General features: G+C 45.0%; 1 protein-coding gene across 1 annotated transcript in view; it reads right to left on the bottom strand.

Annotated features, from left to right (window-relative positions):
- Positions 1-11,546: 11,546 nt before the first annotated feature.
- The window catches only part of OSBPL6 (oxysterol binding protein like 6), a 186,576-nt gene continuing 182,724 nt past the window's right edge, over positions 11,547-15,398 (bottom strand). Inside the window, exon 26 of the mRNA XM_053268349.1 lies at positions 11,547-13,362. Coding sequence (XP_053124324.1) covers position 13,362 — 1 coding nt within the window. The 3' untranslated portion in view covers positions 11,547-13,361. The remainder of the gene's footprint in view (positions 13,363-15,398) is intronic.

Here is a 15,398-nt window from a genome sequence, read left to right as displayed (position 1 = left end):
CAGCTGTCGTGGTACACGTTGGTACCAACAATGTGGGGAAATATAGTCGGGAGATCCTAGAAGTCAAATTTAGGCTGATAGGTAGCATATTGAAGTCCAGGACCCCCAAGGTAGCATTCTCAGAAATGCTACCTGTTCCATGCGCAGGTACAGTGAGACAGGCAGAGCTGAGGGGTCTTAATGCGTAGATGACATGGTGCCGGGAGGAGAGGTTTAGATTTGTTACGCACTGGGAAACATTTTCGGGCAAGCAAAGCCTGTACAAAAGGAACGGGCTGTCCTTTAACCAAGATGGAACTAGACTGCTGGCACTTAAAATCAAAAAGGTTGCAGAGCAGCTTTTAAAATGATGCCTGGGGAATAGTGGACAGGAGCTGGGCAGTATCCGGTTTGGCAAATGCCATCCTTTAAAGTGCAAGGGTGTAAAGGATTCAGATAAAACAGAAGGGGACAGAGCAGAACCACATAAAGAGCAGACAGGAGGCTGTGCCAGCTGGTCAAAGAGCCAAAAGAAAGTCAGCATACACCAGGTGAGAGATTCAGCATATAAGTATATACTTCAGCGTATATTCCAATGCCAGAAGACTCCGAGCAAAGATGGTTGAGCTGGAGTGCTTGGTTGCTAACATAGTGGGCATGACAAAAACATGGTGGAACAGTGAGAACCAGTGGGACGCTGTTATCCCTGGATATAAACTATAGAAAGGACAGGGAGGGGTACCTTGGAGGTGGAGTAGCATTGTATGTTAAAGAAAGGATAGAATCTAACAAAGTAGAAAATATAGGACGACAGGAGTCCTCCACATAAACCCTGTGGGTGACAATACAAGGCCTGAAAGGAGACGTGCTACTGGGGACGTGCTATCGCCCTCTGGAACAAAACGCTGACAATGACTTGGAGTTGCAAAAGGAAATCAGGGAGGCCTCAAGGAGAGGCAGGGCAGTAATAATGGGTGACTTCAATTACCCACACATAGACTGGGTAAATTCACAGTCAGGTAATGACAAAGAGGTCAAATTCCTAGATATGTTGAATGACTCTGCCCTTAAACAATTGGTCATGGAACCAACCAGAGAGAAGACGACCTTGGACTTAATCCTGAGTGGCACCCAGATCCTGGTGTGTGATGTCAGTGTCATTAGGGAACAGTGACCATAGTACGATCAAATTCAGCATACATGCTGGGAGCGAATCACCAAGGAAGTCTAACACAGACACTTTGAATTTCAGAAGAGGAAACTTCTCCAAAATCAGGAGTATAGTGAAAAGAAAACTGAAAGGGAAAATAAAGAGAGTCACTTTGCTCCAGAATGCATGGAGTTTACTCAAAACCACAATACTAGAAGCCCAGCTAGATTGTATACCCAAAAGGAGGAAAGATACCACTAAATCCAGGAGGATGCCAGCATGGCTAACAGGTAAAGTCAAGGAAGCCATAAAGGGGAAGAAGACTTCCTTCCAAAATTGGAAGGCCTGTCCAAAAGAAGAGAACAGGAAGGAATACAAACTCTGGCAAAAGAAATGCAAGCTGACAATAATGAAGGTGAAAAGAGAGTTTGCGGGACATTTAGCTAAAAGCATCAAGGGGAATAACAAAAACTTCTTTACATACATCGGAAGCAGGTAACCTGCCAGGGAGGCAGTTTGACCATTAGACAATGAGGGAGTGAAAGGGATCATTAAGGAGGATATGGAGGTTGTAGAGAAGCTAAATTAGTTCTTTGCGTCCATCTTCACGGCAGAGGATACTGAGCATATACCTGTTCCTGAACCAGGCTTTTCGGAGATGGAAGCTAAAGAACTGAGTCAGATAGAAGTGACAAGAGATGATGTTCTAAACTGTCTGAAAAAACTGAAAACTAGCAAATCGCCAGGGCCAGATGGCATTCATCCAAGAGTCCTCAAAGAACTCAAATGTGAAATGGCCGACCTCCTTACTAAAATATAGAACTTATCCCTACAATCAGGCTCTGTACCAGAGGAGTGGAAAGTAGCCAATATAAACCTGATTTTCAAAAAAGGATCCAGGGGCGATCTGGGAAATTACAGGCCGGTTAGTTTAACGTCTGTTCCAGGCAAATTGATGGAAAGCGTCCTCAAGGATAAAATGGTAAAATGCATAGAAGAACAGGCCCTGCTGGGAGAGAACCAGCATGGCTTATGCAAAGGTAAATCTTGCCTCACAAACATTTCCGAGTTCTTTGAGAGTGTCAACAAGTGTATGGATAAAGGTGATCCAGTTGACATAGTCTACCTGGACTTCCAAAAAGCTTTCAACAAAGTTCCTCATCAAAGACTCCTGAGGAAACTTAGCAGTTATGGGATAAGGGGACAAGTACATGTGTGGATTGCTAACTGGCTGAAGGATAGGAAACAGAGGGTAGGTATAAAATGAGAGTTTTCACAATGGAAGTAGGTAAGAAGTGGAGTCCCCCAGGGATCTGTACTGGGACTGGTGCTTTTTAATTTATTCATAAATGATCTAGAAGTAGGGGTAAGCAGTGAGGTGGCCAAATTTGCAAATGATACCAAACTCTTTCAGGTAGTGAAATCCAAAACAGATTGTGAGCAAAGGATCTCTCCAAACTGGGTGAGTGGGAACAAAATGGCAAATGCCGTTCAGTGCTGGCAAGTGTAAAGTGATGCACATTGAGACGAAAAACCCCAACTTCAATTATATGCTGATGGGATCTGAGCTGTCGGTGACTGACCAGGGGAGGGATCCTAGGGTAGTGGTGGACAGTTTGTTGAAAATGTCAACATAATGTGCGGCAGCTGTGAAAAAGGCCAATTCCATGCTACAGATCATTAGGAAGGGGATTGAAAATAAAACTGTTAATATTATAATGCGCTTATACAAAACTATGCTGTGGCCACACTTTGAGTACTGCATACAATTCTGGTCACCACAGCTAAAGAAGAACATTGTAGAACTGGAAAAGGTGCAGAAGAGGGCAACCAAGTTGGTCAGGGGCCTAGAGCACCTTCGTTATGAGGCAAGACTACACCACCTGGGGCTTTTTAGTTTTAGAAAAAAGACAACTGCAGGGAGACATGATAGAGGTCTATAAAATCATGCATGGTGTGGAGAAAGTGGCTAGAGAGATATTTCTCTCTCATACACATAGCACTAGAACTAGAGGTCATCCCATGAAATTGATTGCCAAGAAATTTAGGTCCAACAAACGGAAGTAGTTTTTCACACAATGCATCATCAACTTGTGGAATTCTCTGCCACAGGATGTGATGACAGCCAACAAACTGGAAGGCTTTAAGAGAGGTCTGGATAACTTCATGGTCTAACAATGGCTACTAGTCGGAGGACTATAGGCCACCTCCAGCCTCAAAGGCAGGATGCCTTTGAGTACCAATTGCAGAGGAGTGGCAGCAGGAGGGAGGGCATGCCCTCAGCTCCTGCCTGTAGGCTTGCAGTGGCATCTGGTGGGCCACTGTTTGAAACAGGAAGCTTGACTAGATGGGCCTTGGGCCTGATCCAGCAGGGCTGTTCTAATGTTCTTATGCAGGAGATCTCAGGGCTGAGAAAGGCCCCTTGCTGAAACCCTGGAGAGCAACTGCCTGTCAACGTGGACTGTGCATGGGCTCAATGGTCTTAATAGAACGTCTCTTCAGATATAGTTTTCCTTCAGGTAGCACATATTAAAACAATTACAAAATTACAGTACAAAAATGTTTCATGTTGCAAACAGCTCATTTCTGCCAAGATGTCAGTACAAAGTGGAATGTGTGAAAGTTTTAATCTTTTAAAAATGTAAAAAGGCAAAGTGTGCAGTCGTGTCAGTGTTGACTCCTGGCGACCACAGAGCCCTGTGTTTTTTCTTTTGGTAGGAGGGGTTTACCATTTGCCATCTCCTGCGCAGTATGAGATGATGTCTTTCAGCAAACCATCCTATTTATCTTCCATCAGGCTACTATGTGAAACTGAGGACTAAACGCTAATCCTACATGATTCCTATAGTAACATTAAACATGCAGGCAGTGCTTTACACACCTTGTTTTTTATATATACGTGTAAAACCATAATATAGCCATGCAACAAACAGGAGTCTTCCTCACTGCTTGTATCATATAAGTAATTGGTTTTGCTCCCAGCTGCATGTATGTGCCATGGTTAATTCATTTTACTTTCACATCAAATGTGGAAAATAGCCTGCTCATTAGTAAGATGAGAATCTATATCTTGGTTGTTGAATTACTCAGATTTCTTCAGGAAAACAACAGGTTACTCACCTGTAACTTTGGTTCTTCTGGTGGTCATCTGTACTTCTACACAAATGGGCTATGCACCTGCGCAGAGACCTCGTCAGAATCTAACAAGCGCAATTCTCCTGCTTTGGGCGGGAACTCCACCCTCAGTTGCTATATGCAGCTGTGCCACGCCTCCTCCCCTCATTCACAGAGTCCAGCTTCAGTGAACGTTGCGGGGAGGACGGAAGGGCATGTAGAAGTACAGATGACCACTAGAAAAAACAAAGTTACAGGTGAGTAACCTGTTGTTCTTTGACGTGGTCTCTGTCTTCTACACAAATGGGTGCATAACAAGCTAGCACCCAAGGAGGAGGGAAGAACAGAAACAAATATCTGTCAGAAAATTTTATTTCAGAAACAAGTACCTCAACTAAAAATGGATTGCAGGACACTCCTGCCAAATACAGCATCATTCCGTGCCCTGGTATCAATTGCATAATGATGATGGAGCCCAAGTAGCTGCCTGACATATAGCGTCCAACGGGACCGCACGATCAAAGGCCACAGAAGGCGCCACGGACCAAACACAGTATGGCTTAACTGCCGCAGGCAACAGCTTATAAGTTAATTGATAACAGTTCAATTGTGGAAACTATCCATCTAGACATGGACTGGGCCAAAACCTGTAGACCTTTATGCAGCCCATCGTACAGAACGAACAAGGAAGGACATGTCCTCCATTCAGCAGACCTCTGAACGCAGAGGGACAATGCCCTTCGAATGTCCAAACGGTGTAACCGCCTTTCCACATCCAATGAAGGATTTGGAAAAAACATGGGCAAAGCGAGCGGGGACAACCAGTGAAACATAGACACCACTTTGGGCAGGAACTTGACATCTGTCCTGAGTACGACCTTGTTTGTATGGAACTGAAGGTACGGTTGGTCAGCCCTCAGGGCCCTTAACTCACTCACTTTCCTGGCGGAGGTAATGGCCACCAAAAAGGCAACCTTCCAGGTCAGGAGACATGGATCAATTGAAGCCAAAGGCTCAAACGGCAGCTGCAGTAGACTAGCCAGTACAACTGACAGGTCCCAAGCTGGTGACATTATCAGATCATCTGGGAACATGTGTGTTAAACCTTTAAGAAAAAATTTCACCATCTGGTCTTTAAAACAAGAAGTCTGGCCAGTGGGGGAATGCGCCACAATGGCAGCCAAATATACCTTAAAGGATGAAAGCTTTAAACCAGAATCCTTAAGGGATAACAGATAATTACATATATCTTGAATGGATGGATTAAACGCATCAAAGTTATGCAGTATAGTGAATGAACAGAAACAAGTCCACTTGTGATCATATGATTTTCATGTGGACTGCTTCCTGGCAGCAACCAGAACTTCCGTAAGTCTCAACGGGAAGTTGGCAGAACCTTCCATGCCATCAGATGGAAGGATCGAACACCTGGGTGAAGCACCTGTCCTTCCTCCTGCGACAGCAGGTCCAGCCGGGCAGTCAGTCATTTCCAATCCACTGCCAAGCGCCTCAGGACCAGAAACCAAGGCCTCCTGGGCCACCACAGGACTATTAGGATTGCCTTGGCTTGATCCACCCTTAGTTTGCACAGGACCCTCAGAATGAGGGGAAATGGGGGAAACACATACAGAAGGGGGCCTGTCCAAGATAGGATGAAAGCATCGCCCAGAGCGCCCTCGCCCTCCCCTCCCTTGGAGCAATAGAGGGCACATTGTGCATTTTCCCTGGAGGCAAATAGGTCCAGAGACAGGACTCCCCAGTTTACAAATATGAACACCTTGGTGTAAGGCCCACTTGTGGGAGACCACCGTCATTCTGCTCCGAGTGTCCGCTTGGACATTCAGTGCACCCTGAAAATGAACTGCTTGAGGCGACACCGCATGTGCCATGCACCAATGCCACAGGTACAGAGCCAGAAACAGAAGGCTCCTCGAGGACCTGCTGCCTTGTCGATTTACATAGGCTTTCGCCATCGTATTGTCTATTTGCATTATCACTGAATGACCCCCAATCAGGTGCAGGAAGTCTTTGAGAGCGTTGAAAATGGCCAACAGCTCGAGATAATTGATGTGTCAAGTCCTCTCAGATGAAGCCCATCCAGGTGTGCTCCCCAACAGAGTTCCAATGAGTCTGTCGTAACCACCCATTGGGCTAGAGGGGCTTGAAAGGGAGTACTGACACTCAAGTGCCGAAACTCTGTCCACAACTCCGCTGTCACCTATACCCATCGAGGGGGCGTGTTCTCTAGATGGCCCGGATCCCGAAGGGGATCGAACATGTCTAAAACCCATCACTGAATGACGTGCATTCGAAGGCGCACTTAAGGTAGTACATATGTACTCGATGCCATGTGAGCCAATAGGTGCTGTATGGAATGCATAGTCTGTGGGCCACCAGCTAGGAAAACGGCTGCCAGCCTCTGGAGAGTAACTATGTGGCCCACTGGAAGGAAGACCTTTTTCAAGGTCATGTTGAATATCAGTCCAATGAACTGAATTTGATGGGTGGGTTCCAACGGAGATTTTTTGAAGTTTATTTGGAAACCCAGCTCCTGCAGAGTATCTATCACAATCTTGAGAGCATCCAGAACCACAGGGCCCTGAGGTCTAGTATAGGGTGCTGACCACCATCTGGCTTTGGCACAAGAAAGAACCGGGAATAGCATCCGGGGCTGGTGACTTTCTCAATCACATCCTTTTCCAGGAGAGCAGCAACCTCTTGACCCAACTCCAGGGTGTAAGGAGTTACCACAATCCCAGACACCGGCTGTGTCCCATAAAACTCCAGGGCATAGCCCAAACATATAATTGTGACGATCCACTGGTCTGTACTAAGTTTGTCCCAGGTCACCGAGAATGGGGCCAGGTGAGTTCTGAAGCGCCCCGAGTCATTGCCTTTTCTGGGAGATATTCAAGCACTGTTTCTGAAAGGCCAGCTTACTGGGCTTGCCACCTGACTTGTATCTTGGTTGGAATTTGTTGCCACGAAAGTACCATTCCAAAGGCGACTGTTGCTGGGAAAGGGCCTTACATGGTTGATAAGGTGACCACTTGGCAGTTCTCTGCGTTTTGCTAGTGAAGCATATGACATGGAGCGTGCTGTGCTCCTCAATTTCTGAACCTTCTGGAGTGTATCATCAGTCTGTTCAGAGAACAGGCTAGAGCCTTCAACGGGCAGGTCCTTGACCCTAGGCCGGGCCTCATAGTGCAGTCCTGATGAACGCAACCAAGCATGTCATCTGAGTGCCACTGAAGTGGCCTTTACCTTTGCCGCACATTCTACCAAATGACGGGCCAAACAGAGTTCCTGTTTTGCCACCTGAACGGCCTCACGGGAAAATGCTTTTTCCGGATATCTCTTGTCCTGTGGGAGGAGATCCAGAAAGGGACTCACCTTCTCCCACAAAAAGTAGTTATATCGGGCGTTATAAGCTTGATAATTGGCTACCCACAAGTGGAGGGCTGAGGCCAAGTAAAGCCACCTCCCGAAGGAGTCCATTTTCCTTCCTTCTTTATCGCTCGGTGCCGACTGTCCATGACCTCTGGTCCTTTGTAAGGACACCTCCACGACAATAGAATTCAGTGTGGGATGATTTTTCAAAAAGGTTGTATTCTCTTGTACCCGGTAGAAATTATCCAAATGCCTGTTTGGTTGAGAAAGTGTGGCCAGCTTCTTCCAGTGAGCCCGCATAATCTTTAACAGCGCTGAGTTCAGGAGCAAAGCAGCTGGTATCTTGGCTTCCGAAATAAATAAAGGGTCCAGTTCTCTCTTCTCTTGGGTACCGAGGCTCACCCCCAAGGCTGAAGCCATTCAGGTCATGTAAGTGGAATACAGCTTGAAGTCCTCAGACGGGGAGACAGGCTTTGAGCCTGACTGTATATTGAGCGGAGACAAACCCAGCGAAACCACCTCAGAGTCTTGAGAGCTGGCATCGCTCTCATACTCGGGTTCCTGGGGAGCCAAAGGGTCCTGAGCCACGGGTTTCAAACCCGAAGGGGAGCCAGGTTTGAAGCAGAAAGTTCTAGAACAGGCACGGTAGCCTGATGCACCACTGGCACCAAAGGGGGGGGGATTTGCGACGCTCGTATCAATCTCTAGAGGGACGTAGTGGTGAGCAGGAATGCAGCCTCCCTTCCGAATGTGAGGGGGGTTCACGCCATCCCCTCATCGTTACTCTGTGTCCATATGTGGAATTTTCTGCGAAGCAGGACCCATAGTGGGGTCGAACATAGTCTGAATAGTCAGATCGATTGTCACCATGGTATTGATCGTACGACCCAGAGTCCCGGCGCCACATGCCATAAGAAAGCTCAGTGTCAACCAAGGGAGAGCAATAGTCCGGTGCCCGGTATCGATCTTGATACGATTGATCGTGACGGTCCCAGGACCGATCCTGTCTGTAAGTTGAGGAGCCTTCTTCCAAGCCCCAACAGGTACCATGTTCTCTAAGAGAGACACTCTCTTGGCACTTCTGAAGGGGCGACCAGTGCCTAGGCAGCCACAATGCGTCTTCTGCAGGCTTGGTTGGAGAATAGGCCTACTCTTCTGATGATGCATAACCCGGTTCGCCCAACACCACCAAGCGTTCCATACTCAATCTAGCTTGATCGTGGACAAAATCCACCAACCCAGCTGTCACAGGTGAACTAGGCCTCGTTTACACCAATGACTTCTGTACAGGGTGATCCGAGGCCACCTTAGCTTTCTTGGCCACTGGGGCCTCCAACACAGAAACCTTCGCTGTTTTCTTCTTCTTGGGTATAGGAGGGAGGTATCGACCCGCTGGCAAGTCACGATGCAGCTTCAGCTTTTTTTTATCTTTGGTACCGATTCCCAGGAATTCAGGGAGGACTTTGGTACCATGGGCATCTTATGGTGAGGGAGGTCTTCCAAGCGTACTGGCTCACTCGACACCGTTGAAGGCCGAGCAGTAGAGGATGCCGCAAGCTCCAATTGTACCAATGAAGCCATTTTAATGGACTGCTTTAATTATAAGGCTTCCGAAGAACAGAGAGCCAGATCCCACAGGGCTGCGCACAGGTGAGAAGCCCTATTCTTGTGAGCCTGCTTCGTGAACTTCTGGCAGTGAAGACAGGTCTTGACAATGTGGGATTCCCCCAAGCACAAGAGACACTCAGTATGAGTATGGGGGGAAGGGATCTTAGGTCCACATCGAGTGCATTTTTAAAAGTTTGTCGTGCCCGTCATAAAAGCTGAAGTCCAGCCGGCCACCATGCTCCATCCCGGCTGGAATTGGAGCTCCAAGAAAGGGGGGGAACCCACACACAAAAAAACACACACGACTACACAAAGATTAAAGGAAGAAATGAAATTTGTAAAGAAGCAGAGAGAAAACAAGAAGGGGATAGCAAGATCCTACTTGTTGCCGAGCTGCAGACGCCATGATGTTGACTGAAGCGCGGACAACGAAAGACTGAGGGGATGAGGAGTGGCGCAGCTGCATATAGTGGCTGGGGGCAGGGCTCCCGCCCGAAGCAGGAGAATTGAGCTTGTTCGATTCCAACAAGGTCTCTGCGCACAGCCCATTTGTGTAGAAGACAGATACCAGTTTTTAAAATCGCAAAAGCCCTGCTTCTGCAAACAGCACAAAGAAATGTCTCTCCTTTAAGGGGTATTATCAACCGCAAATGGCCAGCTATTCCACAGAGCCAAGATTAACCCTTGGCTTCACATAACAGTCCCCTACCCCTCCTCCGTCCCAGGCTGCATGTGAAGAGCATTCTGTTTCTGAGTGTGGCTAGAAACAAACCAGGATCAGTCATGGCATCTGAACTTACTGATACTGGCTTATTGTAACCAAAGTGCTTAAAATAAACCACAATCTGAACTCAAGCTTGTGGGTTCAGACTGTGCTCTATTTCAAGTAGTTTGATTAGAATAACCGGACAGTCTGGACATCATGACTGATACTGACCTGTTTCCAACCGCAAGTGGAGTTTTTCCATGCACAAAGATGAGGAAGTGTGCACACTCCTGAAGCTGAGACAGCTGTTCAATGCCAAGGGTTAATCTTGGCTCCACATGATGGCTGAACTCACCCACTGTTATCACATGCCTGGTAGAGTTTATAGTGTTCTCATATTTTAAAACACATCACTTCTAAAATTTTGGCCAGCTTGATATCTCCTCCCAGCCAATTCAGTGTGATCGTGAGACCATTCTGGATCCTTTGGTTTTTCACATCACAATAATGTGACTGATGGCTCCCCTCCACTTGTGATAGAGACCAGCAGAATAGGGATTTGTGCTCAACTGCTTTCCCCTATTAAAGCTGCAAGAGCTATATCCTTGTGAGGTCAAACCTGAGCCTGTGCTAGATTGCTCTCGCCAGTGTCTGTGGTTGGGACGGAAAGGCTAGAGGGCTTAGGTTTCTGCACATAGATCAGCTGTACTAGGGGTGTGAAACACAGCAGGAGTGTGCATATCAGTACAGTGCAACTTGATGCCACGTGCAGACCAGCATGTGTATTTGCACGTGGAAGGCTGTTGCTAGCTTCTGAGACATGGCTTCTCTATCCCCATAATCATACCACAGCTGCATGCAGACTTCATGGCTCTTGGTTCGTGCACTGAAGCCTGCATTGACTTCTGGCCACAGCCAAAGCAGCACCTTGGTGTCATCGTGCTCTTAATGTTTGCCCCCTGCAATGTTTAAGTAATCAATGGATGGCATCCCAAATACTCTTCTCTTGGCCTCCACTCTCATAACAGCTGTTCGTATAGTTTCAAGGCAATACAAATTTTCTCTAGGACACAGGCAGTGTTTTGTATCTGCTTTTATTCGATGCAGTCATTCTAAGCATCCTGGAGAATTAGAGCGCAATGATGACCTTTCCTTTCCTTGTGTGTTAGGACAAAATAGCGCTGCCTTTTATTCTGTGACATATTTTCAAAAGTGATGGGTCTATTTTCATGTGCAAGAGATATGATAAGGACACAGAAACTATATACTTAGTGATTCACAAAGGGTAACTGGTCTGCAGGCCAGAATCCCAGTTCCAACCCCTGGCTTTACAGTGAGCTGTGGAGGTGTAGTAAACAGGCTTAGAGTAGGCAGAGCTGAGTTCAAATCTCTGCTCCATCATGAAGCTTCCTGGGTGACCCTGGACAGTCACAAGCCTATCTCACAGGTGCTTGTGAAGATAAAATGGACAATTCCATTCAGGCCATCTTGAGCAACTTGGAGAAGGGTGGGATACAAGTGTAGTCAATATATAAAACTGTAAAAAAAAAGTGAATAAAAAAGCAAATATCTTTTTAAAAATCAAAATAACTTTAGAAGTCATTGCTGTGTGAATTTATTGAGGCTTTAAAAACAACAAATGGAACATTCCTATGTACAACATTCAACTGAAGAGGCAGTTCTGCTGTTTCGTAGCACAACACACATAGACCATGATCCAGAAAGTGATGTGCACATGTAGAAAAGAACCATGTTTAGCTGGAATTACACATTTTGTTCTTGTTGCAGCTGTTCCCACCAATGCAAAGAGACACACACACTTTTCAAACCACAAACAGTGGTTTATTTCTTTGGCATTGAAACAAGCAGAGCACATGCATCCTCTTCCACTTTGAATACCACTTCTTTCAATTATGGTTATAGGGCACAATCTAGTGAAATGTAATCATGATCAACACAGGGCTGGTTCAGGGGAAGCCAGCCAAACACATGCTGTAAAAATGCACATGTGCCACGTATTTGGGCCATGTGTAGTTTGGACAAACTGCCCCCTCAAAGGATTAGGGCAAATCATCCTGTGCACTGAAGGGGGAGGATATCTGCACTTATAATGCATAAATCTCCTTATTGTGTGTAGTCAATGAAGTATTGTTCAAGCCAGTCCTCTTTGTCCCTCAAAGGTACTCAAGTTAGACATGGCTCATGTTCCATTCTACTGTTTGCAGTGTTTGTCAGAATTTCAAATGAACATTTACTGAATTGTGCTCATGCTCTTTAAGACAATGTAGAGTTCATCAAGACTCTTCAGCTATAAGTTTTCTGCTAAAACCAAAATAAAACACAGCAAAATATGTAGCACATAATTTAATATACTGGCTTAAAAAAAAATTAGAATAAAAAATTCAAAATCAAATCATACTTTTCTTAAGGCATATTATTGATATCTTTCTCCACAAAAATGTCCTGGTTCATAGGCTAAGCAACCATAACATTGTCTGTGAAAGTTATTTTGTAGGGAAGCAGATTAGTAGCAATCTAGTAGGAACAAAGAATAAGGGTACAATTAACCTCCCTCCCACTGAAGTTAATCAGAAAATGCTTCCTTTTAACAGCTGTTGATTGCAACCACATAGTCTCCCGCTATAGCGATAAATGTATCTTTTCAGTCTGGCACAATTCTTGTCCAACAAAAGCATGAAGGGGTTCAGAAACACAATGGTGGCCAAGATGAAAATTATTAGCTGAAATTACAGATTAGTAGTCCAAGAATGTAGTCTTTATTCACTCATCACCCATACATAGCACTGAGTATAATTCAAAAAGGGGTTTTCTGCACCCACAGCCACTTTTTGTGAAAATATACATTATAGAGCTCTGCTTCTCATAAGGAATGGTTATGAAAGACCTAAAAAAACCTTTACTAGAGTAGTTTTCATCTCAACTCACCAGCCTGGTGAGTGGTGGTGTGCCAAGATGGTGATGGTGTGCTAAGGCTCCCAAGGTTTGGATCTTTCTGTACCCTTCTGTTCTACCAGACCTGGATCAAATGAGTAGCAGCACTAGGTGGCAGCGGGGAAGTTCTAGACCCTTTCAAGAGCCGATCCCGCCTCCAAACATCGGCCATTGAAATGTGATCATTTCCAGATTAATGGTGGCATCACTAACAGAAGAGAGGGAGGGATGGAAGGAAATGCTCAAACCTTTCATGTGGAAGCGAGAAGTCTATTGAAAAGCAGGCGCAAACACAGGGCTCCATTTGTACGTGCTTGTGACACAGCTCAGTCCAATGCCTCCAGGAAATTAAAAAGCATTTTAACAAGAAAGCAAATTATACAGACTATGTCTTCTTGAGATTTTCCTGAAGCTTGCAGGAGAGGGAAGAAGCTCAGGGTAGAGAAGAACTCAATTTTCCAATCTGGAAATTTAATAAAGAAAAGTCTACATCATTTGAGTTCTACCAATTGCAGAAATGTGATATTTGCAGTTCTGTCAGAGAGTTTATGATAGGATGAATATTCCTTTATAGGCAAGATAAATTGTTACTTTTAAATGTATTATTTTATTGTATTTGTTTTGCACATTAGTTACTAATTCATACATTGTTTTGGTATAGATTTCTTTTTCAAAGTGTTCTTTTTGCATGCTAGTTTTGCAGAAATTAACTTTATAAAAATTCATGTTTAAAAAGATGAAATACAGGATTAATGAGTCTGAGGCCATATTTACATATTAAGCCTCGCCATGTGGTTGATATTGCAAAACGACTTCCCCAAGATTGGCTGCCATGCTGTACTGTTAACATGTAAAAGTGCCAATCATGCAGATTGCCTGGATCACATGGACACTTCTCAAGCCAGCATCATTGGCCCCAATAGGAAGGGGACACTGCTTTGAGACACTGTCAAGTGACCCAGCTATCAATGTGATTGATAAGCAACATGGAAACCAACCATGGCGAAACATTTTTGTGGCACCAGCCATGCCATAGACACAATTGGTCTGGTTAAAATCCATAGCAAGTAATGTGTAACTGCTATGCAAGATTGGAATCCATGAATTTCTAGTAGTGTTGTTCTGTTAATCCTGCATATGGTATACTTTGATGAGACTTAATTTGGCCCATAAAACAGAAGTCCATTCCAAATTCTACACTGAAATGATTTGAACATCTAGAATGCCCAGGACTTGAATCACAGCAAAACTACATCAGTGAGCCCAAGGGTGCTTTAGACACTTTTCTTGAGCAACACTGCCCTCTCCCCCCATGCCACATGGCAAATTGCTTTTGAAACCTCAAGGAATTGCTGAAGGAATCTGTAATAATGCAGGTGGAGTGAGTTTGGGTGACAGATGTTCCAAGAAAAGAAAAGAAAATCTGCTGGGCTACCTCTGGTTCCTGGCATTTGCCTAAACAGCTCTTTGGATTCCAGTCACACTTAAGGACCTGATGCAGTTCCATTTATGAAATTAAACAATCTGGGCTTGGTGGGAGGCTGCATGGGAATTTTGGCAGAACAATACAAGTGGTATACATACATAAAATATTGACTGACCTGTAGAGTAGCCCTAGGTGGGTGCTCTTAACAGCAGTGATGACACAAGAGTAGTCCTGGTGGTGTTCTGTCCCTCCTAGAAGCATGGGCTCTATTACAGTCTTACACAAGACTGCAAGTACTGTTAGAAGCTCACCTGTGCTCCAGAAGTGCTAGATTGAAGTGGAAACACATCGCAGATGGTCAAACAATGCACTTCCATTCTAATCGAGTACTTCTGGAGTGTGGGCAAACTCCTAAAACTGCAGATGGCCCTCATTATCTGTGGTTCCGTTGCCTGCGGCTTCGTGTATCCGTGGTTAGGAAATACACACCCAACCTCATTATCCACAGTAAAAGCTCTTGCGTATCCATGGTTTGTGGCACATAGTTCCAACCCCTGCTAACTTGGCAAAGAGGCACCTTTTACTGTGGCGATTCTCTTTATTTAGCAGGGGGAGAATAACTGGCCCTATCCACCCCCAATTCAGTACCTCCAGTGACTGTTGCTGGTGTCTATCTTATGTTTCTTTTTAGATTGTGAGCCATTTGGGGACAGGGATCCATCTTATCTTATTTATTATTTCTCTGTGTAAACTGCCCTGAGCCATTTTTGGAAGGGTGTAAATAAAATAAAATAAAATAAAAATTATTTAAAATTATTTAAAATAAATAAAATATGGCCGTGCTCTTCCTGCACATGTTCATGGGCAGTGAGAGGAGTTTTGAGGAGGGTGGAGGAGTGCTTTTGTCTGTGCGTTTTGTGTTTTTTGTGGTCAAAAAAGACATTTTGAACAGCTTTTGTTAGCCTTGTGTAGTCTTTGGTGTCCTTAGGGAGCCATTGAGAGCCTTTAGGATTTTTTTGCTCTAGGGTCTACTCTATGGAGTCTTTTTGGACATATTTCTGTGGAGCCTTTGC

The sequence above is a fragment of the Hemicordylus capensis genome, chromosome 1, assembly GCF_027244095.1.
Source record: "Hemicordylus capensis ecotype Gifberg chromosome 1, rHemCap1.1.pri, whole genome shotgun sequence".
Taxonomy (NCBI): domain Eukaryota; kingdom Metazoa; phylum Chordata; class Lepidosauria; order Squamata; family Cordylidae; genus Hemicordylus; species Hemicordylus capensis.
The sequence above is the reverse complement of the archived record's forward strand: the minus strand, read 5'-3'. Positions and strand labels throughout refer to the sequence as shown.